This window comes from Porites lutea, chromosome 12 (genome assembly GCF_958299795.1).
Source record: "Porites lutea chromosome 12, jaPorLute2.1, whole genome shotgun sequence".
NCBI classification, from domain to species: domain Eukaryota; kingdom Metazoa; phylum Cnidaria; class Anthozoa; order Scleractinia; family Poritidae; genus Porites; species Porites lutea.
This window is the reverse complement of record NC_133212.1, coordinates 23,920,325-23,938,191: the sequence shown is the minus strand read 5'-3', so window position 1 is coordinate 23,938,191 and position 17,867 is coordinate 23,920,325. Positions and strand designations below refer to the sequence as shown.

At 35.9% G+C, this 17,867-nt stretch overlaps 1 protein-coding gene across 6 annotated transcripts in view; it reads right to left on the bottom strand.

Moving 5' to 3' along the window:
- Positions 1–990: 990 nt before the first annotated feature.
- LOC140922014 (tumor protein 63-like) overlaps positions 991–17,867 on the bottom strand; it is a 28,664-nt gene continuing 11,787 nt past the window's right edge. For 2 of the 6 annotated variants that reach the window (XM_073372035.1, XM_073372037.1), the window contains 9 exons: positions 9,280–9,299; positions 8,462–8,520; positions 7,130–7,306; positions 6,319–6,676; positions 6,062–6,172; positions 5,536–5,775; positions 5,337–5,416; positions 5,074–5,159; positions 991–2,983 (listed from right to left, as the gene is read on the bottom strand). In XM_073372035.1, coding sequence (XP_073228136.1) covers positions 2,893–2,983; positions 5,074–5,159; positions 5,337–5,416; positions 5,536–5,775; positions 6,062–6,172; positions 6,319–6,676; positions 7,130–7,306; positions 8,462–8,520; positions 9,280–9,299 — 1,222 coding nt within the window. In that variant the 3' untranslated portion in view covers positions 991–2,892. Of the gene's footprint in view, positions 2,984–5,073; positions 5,160–5,336; positions 5,417–5,535; positions 5,776–6,061; positions 6,173–6,318; positions 6,677–7,129; positions 7,307–8,461; positions 8,521–8,699; positions 8,804–9,279; positions 9,300–9,702; positions 9,924–14,797; positions 15,000–17,867 lie in introns of those variants that run through there. The other 4 variants (XM_073372034.1, XM_073372033.1, XM_073372036.1 and 1 more) reach the window with 4 other exon arrangements.

Sequence of the window (17,867 nt, the reverse complement as noted above, 5' to 3'; positions counted from 1 at the left end):
TGAGTATCAATTTCCAGGTCAACGTTTATCACTAATAAAAATGGAAATAGTCGTCTCAGTATTTAGTCCTTGGTATAATTCTTGGCTTTTATCCCGTTTTGTTATCTCTTCCTCTTCCTATCTTAAAGCAAGTTCAGGGTCATCCTCATAAAAATACGAAACAAACACAAAACCATATCTCTATCATCTGACATACACACAGTTTCTGTTAATTGTATCGCACAACATTAACACGGACGTACTTCACTATGAAAGTAAATGGAGCTACTAGAATATAGCTTGTAAGAGTATTAGTGTCTTAAGGACAAACAAAACATGAGCAACACGAAAATGAGAATGCTTTTAACTTTGATAGATCTCTAATTTCCTTATTATAACTCTGCTTATTATACCTTCTCTAGAAACACGTGCTGAAAACATATTCCGAGACTACTAAACAACGGAAAAGTACTGCCTTTCCGTAAGTTGTTCTGGTCACACTGAAAAATTTTATCCAGCATTTGTATAAGAGAATAATGTACAGTTGCACAAGAAACTAATCCAGAATAGTTTTGTTTATTTCATTTTTTCTTATGACTGACACGCGACTCAATGTGCGTGCTCGACGGTCACTACCTCCGGGTCAATACAGTACAAAATCCATCACCAATACTGCTCTGATGATATCATGAGTGTTCACACCAATACTGCTCTGATGATATCATGAGTGTTCACACTAGCTAGAGTACTTCACCCGCATAATGAGGAATGTATGGTCACACCAAGCTCATATCGACAGACTCGAAAGTGTAAACCATCTTAAAAAAGTAAAACGAAGTGTGAATCACTGTTATACAGCTTAATAAACAGGAAAACACTGAACGACAAGAGCTGTCGAGTGAAGGGAAGGAATGCATTCGACTGATTCAATTGTGTTCTCGTCAGAGTTTTGAAACTGGAATCGCCACAAAAACGTTGTACAACCCCCGCATAAAGAAGACTGAAACACTGTTTCTTCATAATTTGACTTTATTGAATTTCTTATCAAATCAACCCAGAATCAGACGTAACCAAGGCAAAGCACACACATAGCGTATTACCTTTGGTGTTTAAGTACAGTAATTTCTTTTAATTCCAAATTATTTTGACGCCCTCTGGTGAGTGGCGCATTTTATAAGCCCCTCTAGGGAGCAATGAAAAATCAATCGCAGCAAGTCCTACAAAATCCTTCAGAAAGATAAGAAAACGTTAAATAAAACGGCTCAGTTTTAGCTATACACCTACATGTATAAAAAACGGTCAAGGATGGTGGGAAATGTTCCGCATGTGAATGTTTGTTACAAGAATAAAGCTTACATTGTACTTTGTGTGTTCCCAGAATACACATACTGAAACGACTTCGTGTAACTTGTCCCGTTTCCCTTTTCTTCTCTGGAGGACTGTTGTAGAACATATAAAAATACAGCATTTCCTGCCTGCCTTTTACAATCGAAAACACTTACATTGCTCAAAATTAAATTTAGAAGGAAAAATATGACTGTTACTTATAAAAGCGAGCTCTCCGGTAGCTGTGTTACGCTTATGAAGTGTGTACAAAAGAGACAAGAGGTTACAAAATGCTTAAAAGAAGTAAAGTCAATCCTGTAAAGATGGCGCCTTTTAACCAGAAAATAAAAATGCATTGAACCGGGAAAAGTAACACACAATTTCCAGGTCAGTGGATATACAGAAGAACGTGATGAATAATAGCACTAAAACCGAAGATTACACTACAATATCAAGACCTTGGGGGCGTTGCCCATAACTCTCGTCTTCGTCTTTTCCCTCAATAGAGTAAGCTAAAGGCGCCAACTTTCAGGAACAAAAGCGAATGAAAGGTTCGTTCAGTACAGTCGCAGTAGCGACATGAAAATTTTGAAAAAGGTTACGGGAAAAAGGCTTACAATTTCGAAATTTATGCAGTATTGTTTGGAAATGCTTCATTTTACAAGTTGCATATAGATAAAAAATCAATTTATAATCAAACATATATGCAACTCCATTCTGTAAAACCAAAATTTCGTCGCGCGGTTTTAATAATGAAATAACTTCATCATTGTGCACAATTTTGTGCGATTAGCAAACCTTAACGGCTAAATCAGCTTCGTACAACAAAGCAAATGCGATAAATTATTATTCACAGCTAAAATCACTGCTCGATGCTTTTTCACGCCTAGCGTAAAGCGGGACATTGGGAGATGAACTCTGTAAAAACCAAAGATTGTATCCCCCAATGAAATACTCTTTAGACATGCGCGTCTTACTTTACTCAAACGAAAGCCTAACCTCGCATGTTAAGGAAAATTTAAAGCAAAATGTGGCTTACTTCTGTAACGAAGAAAGCCTTTTTGAGAGGCCTGAATGAGTACACCAAACACCATCTTCAAAAATGCTTTAAAAAAAATAAGCAATATCCACCAAAAATAACCGAAGGAAAAAAATATGAAGTATTGTCAGAGGGATAACATTGTTTTGGTTCAGCGTATTCAAGAACATGTGAACCTTACACTCAAGTTAACCGAAAACATAACGGCAGATTCTCACAGGCCTCTCTCTTTTCACACTGATAGCTAAAATTCAAAAGGAAATTGATTGTAACAAAAACAAAAGCTTTGCTTGAATCAGCCCACAAAGACTTTGAACGAACAACAACGAAGCGCTAAAATAACAAACTACGAAAAAGCACACCAAAATTGATTAAGAAAAACAAAATTTCAACAGACCCGAACAATAGTTTTTAGCTACCAGTGTAAACGGCAAACAAAAAATAACGCTTATGACGCATGCAAGATACCCGCTGGCGCCACACAAGCTTCGCTGAAGCGAAACAGTGAAGGGAGCAAAGCTGCTTCCTCTTGCCGCATGGTAAATGTTTTACATCGACATGCCACCTCGCTTGTACACAGAGCCAGGACTTCCAGATGTTGAAGGTTGTTCTCCTTCGTCTTCAGAAGTACTTAGAACCCTGCCAAGAAAGAGCAAAGGTGGTGTTCAACACAAAGATGACAAATGAACGTAGCTAAATCTACAAATAGCAGCACTTAAAAACATTACTAAGTGGACAGGTCTAACTTTGAAGTTCACAATGCATGGGAGGAGGTTAGGAAAAAAATACAGAACCAATGGAGCTAAAATCCAACAACTTTGCGAATTGCTCCTTCGTTTAATTTCAGTTAAAACTGCCACTGTAGCAAATCAGTAAACAGTATTGCCAAGACGCAATTCACGATTTAATCGACGGAGGTAAACTTGAAGGCTGGTAATGCTGTGCTTTGATAACTATACTCACTCCCCAATCTTAACTGAACTTCATGTCCGAGAAACAATCATAATATTTTACACAGACTTAAAAGGCCGGCAAATAATTGGTTTTGAATCGAAAATAGATGGTCAACACGTATTGCTTACAACGCAAAATGCATGTCAGGGCAAATTTTTGGCAGCTCTGTCGAAAATAAAGCAATGTTTATGATCACCTTGCTGGGGAATTAATTGGCAGACGTAAGAAGCAAAAACAATAACAAAGAACTCAACAACGCTAACAACAAAAGGTTTACAATAGAAAAAGGAAAGTAAAACAAGCTAACAAAACACAAACATACTGCTCAATAGTTCTCATGCAATTTTTTTTGGTTCTGATCACGACTAAAAGTTGGCAGTAGCGGTCATTTTAACAAGGTTCACTAGAAGATCTTCAGCCTGCATCGCGACTGAAAACACGCTGTGATCTTTGAAATCACACCATTTGACACGTTTTCAGCCCTTTAATTTGACAACAAAACTTGCCAACAATCCATTGTTCTACAACAGAGGTCGCCAGACAAGATAGCGACAATCGTACGATGTAAAGGTCGTGTTTACGTACAAAAGCAGTGAAAGCCAAAGAATAAGTTCATAAGGACAAAGATCGTGTTTACCAAAAAAGAAACCATTTATAAACCAAAAACATAACCTTCCGAGATGCAGAGAGAAAAAAAGGTTTATTGTTTGAAGATCGTGTTTGCACTAACCTTGCGATGAAACTTAAAAACAAACAAAGAGCTGAGATATATTTGAGTGGTTATAAGACAAAGTTCAATTCACCGGAAAATTACGGCAAAAGCAACGCCCATCAGCGCACAAAAATATTTCGAACTATTCCAAGACGGCCAAAGTTCGAGCTGACTAAAACAGAGGTTTTCTGAAAAAACGTACTTCACCCTTTTGAACTGTAATATTCAAAAATACAACTGGAACTAGATTGTCGATTCTTTGGAGTTTTGGCATTTTTCTTGGAGTTTTGGCATAAAAACGTGATACAAAGTTGAAACTTTGACACCAATGTAACAAACAAACTGTAAACAATAAACCACTTTGTTTAAACTTTATGGGAGTTATCAAAGCAAAGTTTGGAAAACCGACCATGTTTAATCTTTTCTTTTAAACTAGTTAATATATCTCGTTTTCGTTTTTTGTCACCTCGTTATAGATCGTTACAGATACGTAAAAAACAGATCGTTTTTTTTTTAATTGCCAGATACCATTAAGTCCTCAAATGGGCCACCACAGACCAGAATTTATTAGATTTACTAAAGCTTCAAATCTTAATCTTTTGTTAACTTTTGTTGTTCCGCTCTAAGAGGTTTAAAAATAAAAAAGTTTTTAAGAGAGCACGTACTTTCAAGTGACCAGCTAATGGACGAACTGTAAGAGCTTACTAAGGAACTCGGTACAAGGTACAATATGATACGAACGTTTTACCAAGGAGGAAGAATTTTCACTAGCAAAATAAGATCACGATAATTTTTCACACTCAGAAAAACTAGTCCATAAAAAGTGTTTGGATAGCAACGGAAACTTATTCTCCTGTAACTGGTACAAACGGAGCAGAAACTGGTCTGAAAAAGTTTAGTTTAAATGGAAAGTGTCAACGGATTACCAACAACACTACCAATTTCAACAATATTATCATCGAAAAAGACGTTCAAATTGTGATTGGTAACTCACACGAAAACTAATAAGCAGGATATTAAAATCGTCAGATTCTGACTGTTTGATATCTTGCTGTTTACTTACAAAGTATCAATATTCAGAGACTCAAACTTGTCCTCCAACTTTTCCTTGATATCTAGCAACAAGTCATAAACGTGTCGACTTCTGGTCTGGAAGATAAGAAAAATAGGTGAAGGTTAATGCTACCAAAAAACTTTCTTCTCTCTCTATAATGCAAAAAACCTCTTTCCCGACCAAGTAAAGTTTTGTCATTTCATCATCAAGAAACCCTTTTTCAAACAAGCGCTACTGGACGCTAAGGGCACTAATAGTGTTTAATAACTTACTGTTATGACAAATTCTTCGTCTGTGCTGTTTCTTGAGCTGGTTCGCCGTCTTTTAGCACCAGGTCCCCTGTTACTAGATCCTGTAAAGAGAAGAAAGCAGATGACATTATAGTAAAACTGAAGTCGCACTTAAAACTTAACTTTAATTTCCTTTTAAAACATTTCTGTACACACTTTTCCATGTTAAAATAATACACACCTTTTCTGGAGCGCTTTCCAGCTGCCTGAGATGAACTTGGTTCGCCACAAGCTGTTCTTTCATCAGATTTTCTGTCTCTTCCAGGACAGGCACAGACTCTTATTTCAACAACTCGTCGACCAAGAGTCTGTCCATCCTTCTCCAAAGTAAAGATAACTTCAACTGGTCTTCTACTAGGACCAGAAGCACAGCTCGAGAAACACATGAACGCAAACATCTCTGTCACATATTCAGTCCCCACTACAAACCAAACATAAATAAATATTTAAATAAAAAATACTTCAATTTCTTTTTTGTAAAATGCTAATCAGTCTAGTGCACTAGCAAAACCATGCCTTTTTATTGTTACTATTTCAGTAATGGCCAGTCTAGAACTTAGCTCTCGCAACTTCAGCTAAGACCTCTATATCGTATGAAACAGGCTGGCTGTGTTTTCAACATCTTGCCTGATTTCAATGTGTTTATATAAGATGGTAGAGTAATGCATAAAAAGAGGTCCTGGGTGTGGACAAGCCATCTTTCTTACCTTGTGGACCATTGTATGGCAGTATCACAGAGTGCCTCAAGGTCTCTGGACAGGTGTGGTAATGAGCAGCGGGATTGTTACTGCGGATAAACTGATCCTTTGGAGCAGACCCTACATAACAAAAAAAAAACACTTTAGCTTTTTGACTTGATGCTGGTCACTTTACACCCGTAAATATTCCCACATACGGCATCATAATCAACCCAAAATATGCAAATAACATCACAAATATTTCTCAGGCATAGTTGTTATCTTACCATCATTGGAGCTTTCCATATGGTTTGGACACCTCTTCACCACATCATGAAGGTTTGTGGACCCTTTGAAAACAGCAACGGCTCTCAGGACAGTGGCAGGTGGTGGGGGCATATTGGTCTTGAATTTGATGGGGCAGAAACTGGCCAGATTGACATACAGCTTTTTGCACACATCAGAATAGGTCCATGTGGCAGATTTTGAAGCTGACTCAGTCAAAGGTCCAAAGGAAATCTGGAATCCCATATCACCAGGGTATTCTGATGTACTTGGAATAGTGGGCAGTCGGGAAACAACAGAAAACATGTTTGGAGGGGACATGGATGGCCCTGGGGGTGACGCTTCATTGAAGCTGCTCACCTGTTGAGAAAAATGAAGCCTTTTCTTAAGCAACAACGTTGCTGTTTTAAAAAAAGTCATACTTCCCTTGAAAAGATATCTTAAATCTTTCAGAAATTTAAGCCTAACGTGGAATTTCCAGAGAGGAAATTGTAAGGGGTAAACTTAAATAAGCTCAGCCCATGTGACTGACACAGTTAGTTAATGCAGAGCCTCAAATCCTTGTTTCAACTTCGTTCCTTTCCATGTACCTGTACATTTAAAAGTAGCTTAAAATCATCCTAAAATTGAGCCCTGAAGGAGGTAAAGTCAGTGCGCACTGCTGGCGTAAGGTTTGGCAGTCAAATGATGACCGTTTGAGCTACAGTAACTTTATAAAATAAGGACTCTTTACTTTTACCATCTTTAAAAACAATGAACCCTCTGTGATGGAAATATGGATTCTTTCTGGAAAAATTATAATAATTTACTTACATTGTCATAAGGACTGGTGTTGATGGGTGAAATGGATGCATTCCTATTCCCAGTGGAGCTACTCGGGGAGTATGCTGTATGACCGATGTTATATGGGTAGGCAGGGGGATTTGAGTATGATGGCTGGGGACTGCTGGATGTCGGCAACTCTGATGGAGAACTTGTCATCGTTACGCCCTGTCCAAGAGAAGAAAAATAGATTTTGTATAGATAAGCTCACTTGCATAAACAGTTCTCTGATGTAACAATTTTATTGCACATGTATTTCAGTTCCTGTTGTCAGAGTGCCTCTGTCACACCTTCCATATAAAATATTTTTTCAAAAAATTTATTAAAAATTCAAAGTCAGTTTACCCTCTTAATATCAGAGGCGAATATCTGTAGTACACATATAGATAACTAGTACTATCTAAATAGTACCAGTACGACAATTCAAATGAAATATTGCTGCTATGACTGTCTCACAGGCACAGAGTTTTCAGAATTTAAAATGAAATGAAATACATGATCTACCTGATCACTGTTTGTGTGAGGCATTCTTCGGTATAAAGTGGTTACCTTAAAGCAATTCTTTCCCTAATGCTTTTGGCTTTATTTCATTTTTTGTAAGTAAAAATTTACACTGGTTTAATTCGCAAAATGTAGCACTTGCAAGCAACAAAAACAAAACTTGAGATTTTACGGTCAACAATTATTGCTAAAATTAGCTCAGTGTCCACCCTCCTACTAAAACACAAAAATAGAACAACATTGCTCAATATTGCTACAGTGTACCACCTCCTTCACTAACCAAAGAAGATATGGAAAACTCTTAACAAAAAAATTAAACAATTTTTGGCAATAAAATTGCAAGTTTAAGATCCTCTAAAGAAGACTGATATCAATGCATGATTTAACTCAAGTAATGACACAACCAGTGAAAAATCCAAAAACCACATCCCTTGCTGATCACAGGAACTAAATTTAGGAACATTAATCCCATGTTATCCTAATTTTCCACAGTTCCTGGTGAAACTTTCGCTAGTGTTGTTTAAAAGTTATATTGTCTACTCTAAGGAGACATTTGCATAAAGATGCTGTTATATGCAAATCATATGACAAGGAAATTTACTCATCTATTTCCAATACTAACATTTAAGGCCTTAATACAGCAAATAAGGGCAGGAAGAAGGAATTCAATGGCTCTTAAACTATAATAAGGAAGTTGCCAACCTTAAGCACAATAAAACAAAATAACATTCTGTTCAGAATTGTATTTTTTGCTTACAAAGCTTAAAGCCGGTTGACAATAATGGGCACAATCTTGAACTTAAATATATTTTGATTTCTTACTTGAAATTGCTGACCAAATCTCATGTCTCCTGCAGTAAAACTCATTGGCTCGTGGGAATCTGAAAAAACAACAAGAAAAGGAAGAAAAAGGTTAACCCAACGACTGTGAAGGCCTGGAGGAAGTTATTGTGTATCTATTAATTCTACTTTCAAGTGCCTAAGCTGCCATCTAACTGCATCTCATGGAGTAGATTTTGACCTTGAGCAGATCTAGCTATGAGCAATTAACAAATCTTACAGTCCATTATTGTACAATTATTCCTTCATCAACCCTAATTCGAAAGATCTCTTTCTCCAGGGATTGCCATCATTTTGATCAGAAGTCATCACAGTTGCATATCAAATATATGTAAATGGAATTGTCAAACACTTTTAGACATGACCAATAGAGACATCCACTCAGGGTGTCAAAGGTGTAATTTAATTTTCTGGCCTTTCTTGTCTCGTATTACTTCAGAAGGAAATCCGTAGGGTAACAAAATACAAGGACAACAATACAGGCAATATCAATTTACATCCTACAGACAGAGATTCATCAAAAATTACATCTGCTAAATTTAATTTTAAAGCAAAACATTACCTTTTGCTCAAGATTGAATTTTAGTAATTTACCAGTACATTTTATATTGACCATGGGAAGGCAAACAAGAACTCTTGTGTGACACAAGAGCTCTTGTACACTTCATTTTTTTTGGTACACACTCATGGATATAACCTAAATAAAAATGCTTTGATTTCAACATTTCTTCTTTTCTCTCTCTCTAAAAGATGCTTGTAAAATATCTCAACAAAAACATGTAAGACTTTTTTCTACATACCTTCACCCATAGAAAGGAAACTGCAAAAAAATCAAAACAAAATATAAGTCTTCCAGAAGTTAACAAAAATACTAAAATTAGAAAGGTTAACAGTTATGGATTTCAACCACATCAGGTATTACACTGCTTCTTAAAATAGCTGGACAAAGTTTGTTGGGTGACATAAGTTGATGCCTCATGCAGATTATCACAAACTTTGTGCAGTTTTTTGGTTGTCACCCCAAAGAACCTAAGCCTTTCATTGAATACAACAGAAAATGCAACATTTCAACCTGAAGTAGAGTTGTGGGTCAATACTTCAAGTCAAAGATGAAGCTTCATCTTAGTACGGTACCAGCATGTACACCTTAGCAAAGACAACAAATTATCAAAAAACACATACAAAGAAGGGAATCCTGATGTTAGTAAAGTAATGCATCATACCTAAAGTTAAAATCTTTGTGATCTGGCCACATCTTTGACGGGAGTTGAACACCATCTAAGCTACACATTTTAGTTAGCAAAAGATATGTCTGTTTAACTCTAAGATAAAATCCCCTGTACACTGCCTGACCTGAAAAGATTCTGTGCCATGTGAAGTGAAAGAATAATCAACGCTGACTAGGCTTTAAAGGTTTAACTGGTGTCATGTAATAAGTTGACAATAATCACACTATAATGTGCCAAGTATTGTTTATGCGCCAACATTACACTGGTGAGGTACAAAGAGCATTGTGAGATCAACCAATTAGATTAACATAAAAACAAAGGAGACAATACACACATGTGATGACCATGCCAGCAAAATGCTTATAAAAACAAAAACTTTGATCTTTACATAACAACTTGTCATTCTGTTATCTTAACAGCTCTTGTGTAACATCCCCAGATAATAAAATTAAAAGAACAAAGGACATTTGATCCCTCTGTAACAGCGAGGTGATTTCAGAAGTTCAACAGTCTGTGACTAAATAAAGAATTGATGGTAGTTTTTCTTACTATAACAAAACAAACCCTGTAATTATCCTTTAAAAAAAATTCTACAAGCAAATTAACATTAACTATCTTGGTCCCGGAAACCTAACATAACCAAAAAAACTATTGAATGTCCTGATCAGAGGTGGAGGGTTTTTTCCCTTTTCTCAACATTCAGACAAGCACCTGTCAACATACTGTGTGTATCCTCAAAAGAGATTAATTTTGTTCTGGCAGGTGCAAATAACCTACTTATAATAATCTTGCAACTCAACATCAATTAAAATACAAGGTTACAAGTGCAAATTACTGAAATGGCAAAAAGACAAGAACTCCTTCAAAAAAAAAAATTAAGACAACACTAATTAAAAACAATAAAAACAACTAAACAGCTTATAAAAACCTGTGTGAAAGTGTTTCCTCAGCAGCTTTTATTTGGATGACAAAATTGTTAAATTTCATTTTATAAACTAAAACAAGGTTGCTGAGGTGTAGGAAGTGAAGGTTCTCTCCTCACCTCTTATATAAAATGATCATTGAGTAACAATGAAACAAAATGCTCTTTTGTTGCTAATGTTGTTTGTTAATGTTTGTTGTTGTTGTTAGTTAAAGCATTGAAATGTTAACGAAGAAGACAAAAAGTGGTGCAAATTATACAAACAATGATACAACCTCTTACAAAGACAACTTCACACACTTTTACTTTTTTGGAGGAAGGGCAAGAGATAGCATCCTAAGATTCTTGAGCTTGAAGTAAAGGGAATTCTCAAAACAAAAGTAACTCATTTCTGCTCAGTGACGATAATGTTTCAGAGAACTACAAATAGGACTAGGCAAAAAAACTAGCTGACCTTGCACTTTTGATTTTATGCAAGCCCCTGCAGCTGGCCTGAAAACTGACAGCCTATTGTTCTATTTACATCATACACACTTTAAATGATGATACCAACAAGTTTTTGCAAAACTTAAGTTAGGAAACAAAAAATATCATTGATTGACAGAATTTGAAGTTGCATGCCCACTGCTTTTTGGATAAAGTGTAACTTAAGCACTTTACGGCAGATTAAATCCTTTTACCTGTATCCAAAATACAAAATAAAGAAACCTTAGTAGTAGACTTCTAAGGCCAATTCTTTTTAACCAGACAAATTAACAGGATGAGTGCCAAAGTAGGAGAAGGATCTAATCCTTAAACTAACTTAAGATGTTTAACAAGAAAATCCTTAACAAGAACCACTTTTCTTGAATTAAAGAACAAAAATGTTACAACAGCATGAAAGCCATGGCTTACAAAAAAAATCTATAAGACCACAGATTAGAAAGACTGATCCTTAAAATTTGTTACTTGTTGTTGTACTGTATTTCAAAATGACATTATATTAAAAGGTTGTGATTGCTAACTATTATAAGAAATGCCAACCTCTCATGATCTTAAATCTGGAGATTTTTTTCCCTCCCATAAATATAAACCCAAACACACACAAGTCAACCCAGTTCCCATTAATTATAAATGGGTGTGGCTCAGGACATTATACATTGTCTTTAATGAAGTACAGACCATCAACCATTGCAACTTTGACAATGACAAGGAAACTGGGCTGAGTTAACTTTTGCAAAGACTTTTGGGACTGTTATTGGTGACAGGGAAAACAGCTGACTGGCAAAATGCAAGAGGGCAAAATGCCACCATACTATTAAGAAATTTAGAACAAACAGAACAATATTTTAGACTGGGCAACAAGAATTGCTACCATCCAGGTACTTTATTAACTTGAGAAATTCTATACCACTGATCAAATGATCTTACTCAACACTTATAAGACCACACCTCCCTAAAAAATATACAACCTATCCAAAGCAAAACTGCTAGTAAACCCTACCCCTGACAGTATACAGCCACACAGAGCAGAAACAGCACCCAGCCCCCTCCCTAATGAAGGGCATCATGGGCCAGTCATACATTCATATTTAGAAGATCACTTCTTTGTTTCTCATGACCTTTACGATTGGTGACTCAATGTCAATGTAAGGAGAAGTCAGGTCTTCATAAAAGTTATGGCTCTAAGGGTTCAAAGACCATAGTTATCCGTGAGGCCATTTTAGGGTGGAGGTGGATAGTGACACCTTTATTTCACATTGTGATACAGAAATGATGTCATTTTTGCTTTTTCACTTTACTATTGAACTTACCTCCTACAGTGTCACAATAATTTTCTGAATCGAGCTTCTGACAGTTTTGCGGCCACTACTTTGGCCTTATGTTTCTCTTTTAAGGCCACATTATTTGTCACAGTTTTTCTTATCAGGGCACTGAACACTATAGTCAACATGCATGTAGAAAAGCCATATCTACCTGACTGTCAAATAAAATTTGACATTTCTTTCTAGAGTATCATTTGTAAAACTTATCACAAACACTATAAAAGAAGCCTGCAGAAACACAACACAGCTTTACTCTAGCTTGGGCTGGCTTGTATTATATTCTTAACCATTCCTATGAAATATAAGAAACGCGCAAAGACAAGAGAAAAAAATTGCTGAAACTCGGGCACAAAGCACCAAGTAAGTACCACAAGTTAACCTAGAACTCATAAAGATACAATATCTGAAAATATTATAATATAAAATGTGACTTAGATGCGAGAATGTAGCTACACTAGCTTATACACTCCACTATAAATACCATCTGTTAAAAATCTCAACTAATGTGAAGTAAAAGTTTCAAGCATCAAAGGAGGGTTGCACACTCCTGGCAAATTAGAAACAGTGGAAGAATTTCAAAGGAATTTTTCACACTACTTTCTTCACATTGAGTATGTGTGACTCACCACATTGTTATCATGTGCCAAAAAATTAAGGCTGACTTTGTAAAAATATAATAATTATTAAGAATATATTACAAAATATATGGACAAAACCTTTGTACAATTATCATCATCTGCCTCTTTTTTGCTTTTTTTTTCTCACAGGAATTAGTGCCTTAAGTGTTACTATTTACTTACTGTCAGAGCAGATCATAAAAAAAGGTTAATACAAGAGAAAGTGCAACTGCACCAAAAGAAAGCTGAACTTTAAACTTAAAAGAGATTCTTCACTTTTACTCCACACATGAACTTTCCACTGAAATAATAATATTATTACTATCAGTGGTGCAGACTTTTTTCAGTAACTATCCACTTGAAATCCTAAAGTACAAACCCAAATGAAGTAAAATGTTAACATCAAACAACAACCTAAAAAGTTTGTTCCATGAGCTCACTCCTTACATCCAAACCTTTTCTTGACCTTTTCGACACAAAATGGCAAATTGCCAAATTGGGGAACTTAGAAAAAGTAGAATACAGGTAACCTTATAATAACAACAACTTATACAGACAGTTTGTGTTAATTAAACTGGGGAATTTACAGAGCAAATCTAAGCTCCATATGTCACTTCACCAAAAAAAAATTATCTTATACCAACAACATCTTTTTCAAGTATTAAAATTGAGAAAATTACCTTCAAAGGAATGTCGCATTTGTATAAAAGCATGTACATATAACATACTGAAGCTTACAGTTTAAGATTTAATGATACATGAATGTTTGAAATGATCATATTTATACTAAAGTGAAAATACTCAAATAATACTTGACCAAGACATGATGTAGTTAGTACAGCAGTTTTTGTAGAAACATTCTGCTCTAACCCGATACTCTTCTTGCATAAGAAGCTCGTACAGTACTGTTTTTCAAGTTACTTTAAAAAAAGTTTAAAAGTATTTGCATCTTCAATTCAGTGAAATGAAAAGAATAGAGTTGTAGTTTAAAGCAAGAAAACAAAGTTCAAAGCTCAACATCAAACATGGTGAACCAGTACCTTGAAGTTGCGTTTTCAATGACCTTCTGCATGTCGAGATTTGTATAAAACATTTTATACACCCGAGCAGTTCAGAGGGCTTCGTACAAACTGTTTTTTCTTTATTTGCTCCACTTCACTTAAATTGACCACTCCTGTAAAACCCAAGATTTACACGTGTCCTTGCGGAAATGCGTGACAAACTAAAGACTTGTGCGTGTACAATTATTGGATGCCAATATTTAAGTAAACAGCTGTTAGTTTTCGCTTTTTAAATGTGTCAAAAACGCAACATCTGTAGCAACTTGTATCTTTTGATTGAGAAGGAGAAAAAACTACTCCCTGCAGAAACAAGTTCGATTTGTTACTTAGTGTTACAGACAAAGAAAATCGACAACAACGACTGTAATGTACGATTTCTGAACAAGGAACATGATTATAGAATCGAATTACAAAGCCGTCAAAAAGAAAAATTCGACTTTGTACAAAAATCAGCACACACAACCGTTAATCCGACGAAATAAAAATGCTCTTGAATTTGATGCAACAAACAAGTTCAACGGAAATGAAAACAAACAAAATAAATTACAGAAAGCAACGGGAAATACGCCATTACCAAAATGATAAGCTTTATGTTCAGGTAGAGTTAGGTTAATATAAGATCATGACCCCTGTTTCTCAAGGAATTTAAGTTTAACATCGTTCACTTTTCTTAGAAAGACTCACCTGGAACTATTATCTCCCCGAACATCGTCGAGAAGGCGTTTAAACTGCCTATCGTTAAGACTGGAGATCGTCGGTTCTACTTGTACATGTTCCGCCATATTGACTTGTCTTCTAAAAGAGGAAGGATTTCAATGAAAAAAGGGACAGAGGCATGAAATTTTCTTTTAAGTATGTTCAAGGAAGGCGTTAGGTTACTGTGAAAACAACTAAAGAAATAAAGTTCTATTAGCTTAGCATGCAGAATCGAATTCCTTCACTCGTGCGTGATTTCGGTCTTATGACATTCAAAATATCGTCACATGCACTATCGCACGAAAAACGAAGAAAAGCAAAAACCACAGAAATGAAAAAGAGAGGACATGATTTTTCTGGAAGTTAGCAAGTGGAGTTTAAACTTTGCAAAAAACGCAAAACCTTTATGCAAAAGTCAACAAGGTAATACTGTAATTCATGCCGCTACATTTCCTGTTTAGCAAAACAATTGCCGTCGGGTTCGTGTTTATATGCAGATGTTATGTTCACCTTTCTTCCGACAGGTACAAACGAAATGCGACATCATTCAAAAATCACAAGGTCGAGCAATAACAAAAACAGCCTAGTATATCAAGCAAAAACAACAACCCAACAAATACAATATCGACGAAGCTCATACAGGTGATGAAGTGATTCCGGACGAGGTCAACTACCATTTCATTCATATTGAAATCAAAACAAGTGATGCTACCTTGTTCCTTAAAGCAAGCTTTCGACAATTTTATGAATCAGTTTCACTTGCCAACGAGTTCTTTGATCTTTTATAATGCTTTTGTATATATTACAACTGCAAAAGCCGAAAAAAATTGCCAAAGGAACTTGCACGGCGCCAAGTTCAGGTGTGTTTACCGTAGGTTTGGTTCCGTAATAACAGTCTTGTTCGTAATTAATACAGCTTACTATAGAAACCAGTAAGTGAAAATGCTCTAAACTGTAGCTGCAAAACAGTAACTGAAATTGAAAGCATACCTTTCACTTTTCCTTTCTGAAATTAACAACCGAACATCGACCACGCGGCATTGACACGAGTTGAAGTAATCGAGTGAAATTGATGATAAAGCAGGAAATATGAGAGGGCGCCTTTTCACCAATCAGAGAATCCGTTTTACAAAGCAACATATGTTTCAACCAATCAGAGTTTTCGTTTTAAATTTTCCTAAGAATTGATTTTAAACCAATCAAAACAGGAAAGCTCGTAACTTCGGGGATTCCCCGTTTATTTCAATTTCTAGGTATATAAGCAAAGGTTCCGAGAAGATAGCTTTGAGAAAGTTTACAGATTTACAATCTCAACTCAACGGCAAAAATCACTTATGTTATATGAATCACCTGATCGTATTAATTTAAGAGTGAAAAGTGAAACCGCGAGGGTGTAATCTAATAGTCTTGTGCTTTTCATGTCCCAGTCTATCTCACATACATGTGCACCAAATAATGTCTTTGGTCTTATCTCTGCATCTGCCTAAACTCGTGGAAAAATCTTCTAGTTGTACTTTATCACAAACATGCACATAATCTGTTCCGGCCTTTTCGAGGTTTAATCCAATAAATGGCCTTTTTATGAGTGGTTTCAAATTTGTTCTTCTCCAGAGTGAATTTGAAGCCATATGTTAAAGCAATTTAATACCGACTTGCCGACGTATTCTTTCCTCCTACTCAGCACCTTATTATAATCATATTTTTTTTGATAACATATGCCGATTAGAAATTAATCTGGAGTTATAAATGAAAATTTCTTGAAGTTATGATACTACTTCAACAAGTCTCAAATGTTGGGTATAAAACTGCGCTGGTCAATTATTTCATCTTTTTGCAGCGAGCAACACTTTCATTGTTAGAAAGGACCATGTCTGTTAACTTAGTCTGCTGACTATCTAAACCTATGACTGAAATAAGATAGACTGACCAAAAATAAAGTTCATATTTGGTACACCGCTGATGGAAAACGAAGTAAACAATTACGCTATACAATTCATTCCGATAGCAGTACCTTAAATGAAACAAAGTGTTTGGATTCCTATACAATAGCTCTCTCATCCAGTGTTTATCCATCCAAATTATAGTCCTGTGGTGGGTTTCTTATCAGTGTTCAGTACACCTTGTACAGTGACGCCGAAAAGTGAATCAAGTCTTTGTCACAAAGAGATCATGTGCTTTGACTACATGATTGTTTGCATACAGATATATGCACTAAAGAATCCTGAATTTGAAAAAACGTGATTTTATTTGGGGAGCTAGGGCAAGCCGCACTACATTACCCATAATATAAAAGTACAGCTACTTACAATCCCCTTACTAAAGTAGTAGTACAGGCTGCCTCAGAGAGAGCACTTAGGATACCAAGAGTGACACGCTACGGGCTTAAAAATGTTCTTTTAGTTATGAATTTGCCTCTTTAAACTGCTGCCACGCCTTCTCGCACGAGAAAATGACATGTTTAGATAGTCGAGTGATATGTCAGCGCCGCGGGTCGGCAAACTTAGAAGAGAGCTTTTCCAAGCGCATTCAATGAAGAAGAAATGCAATATCAGAACTTTATTTGATAATACTATATAATCCCGCCATTGTTTGTGCTCGTATGAAACCTGTGTATAGTAAATGAGAAATTGTTTTTCTTCTAACGTTTTGCTGATATTTGCACGCAAAAAATCAAACGCAACACCGGCGGCAATCTTTGCTTAGTCCATGTTTACAAATTTTACCCTTTTAGGGGACCGGAATGGTTCGGGGAATTAGTCAATTAAAGCTTTGGCTTGGACTTTGAGACCGTAGCAAACATCTACTTGTTTTGTATATCAGCCAAAATACCACACGGTAACTAAGGCCAACCACTGGCACCGAGAATTTTAAAGATGTTGGGATACACTAGAAAATACTCTTGATTGAAAAAGTCACGACTATAAATATATAAAAGCTACAAAAAGTCTAGTTCCTTTATAGCTTGTCACACATATTGAAGGAAGATGTTGATTGTACGTATGTTAAATCAACCCAGTCAATACTGCCTTATTAAATTCAAAACTAACACGACAACAAT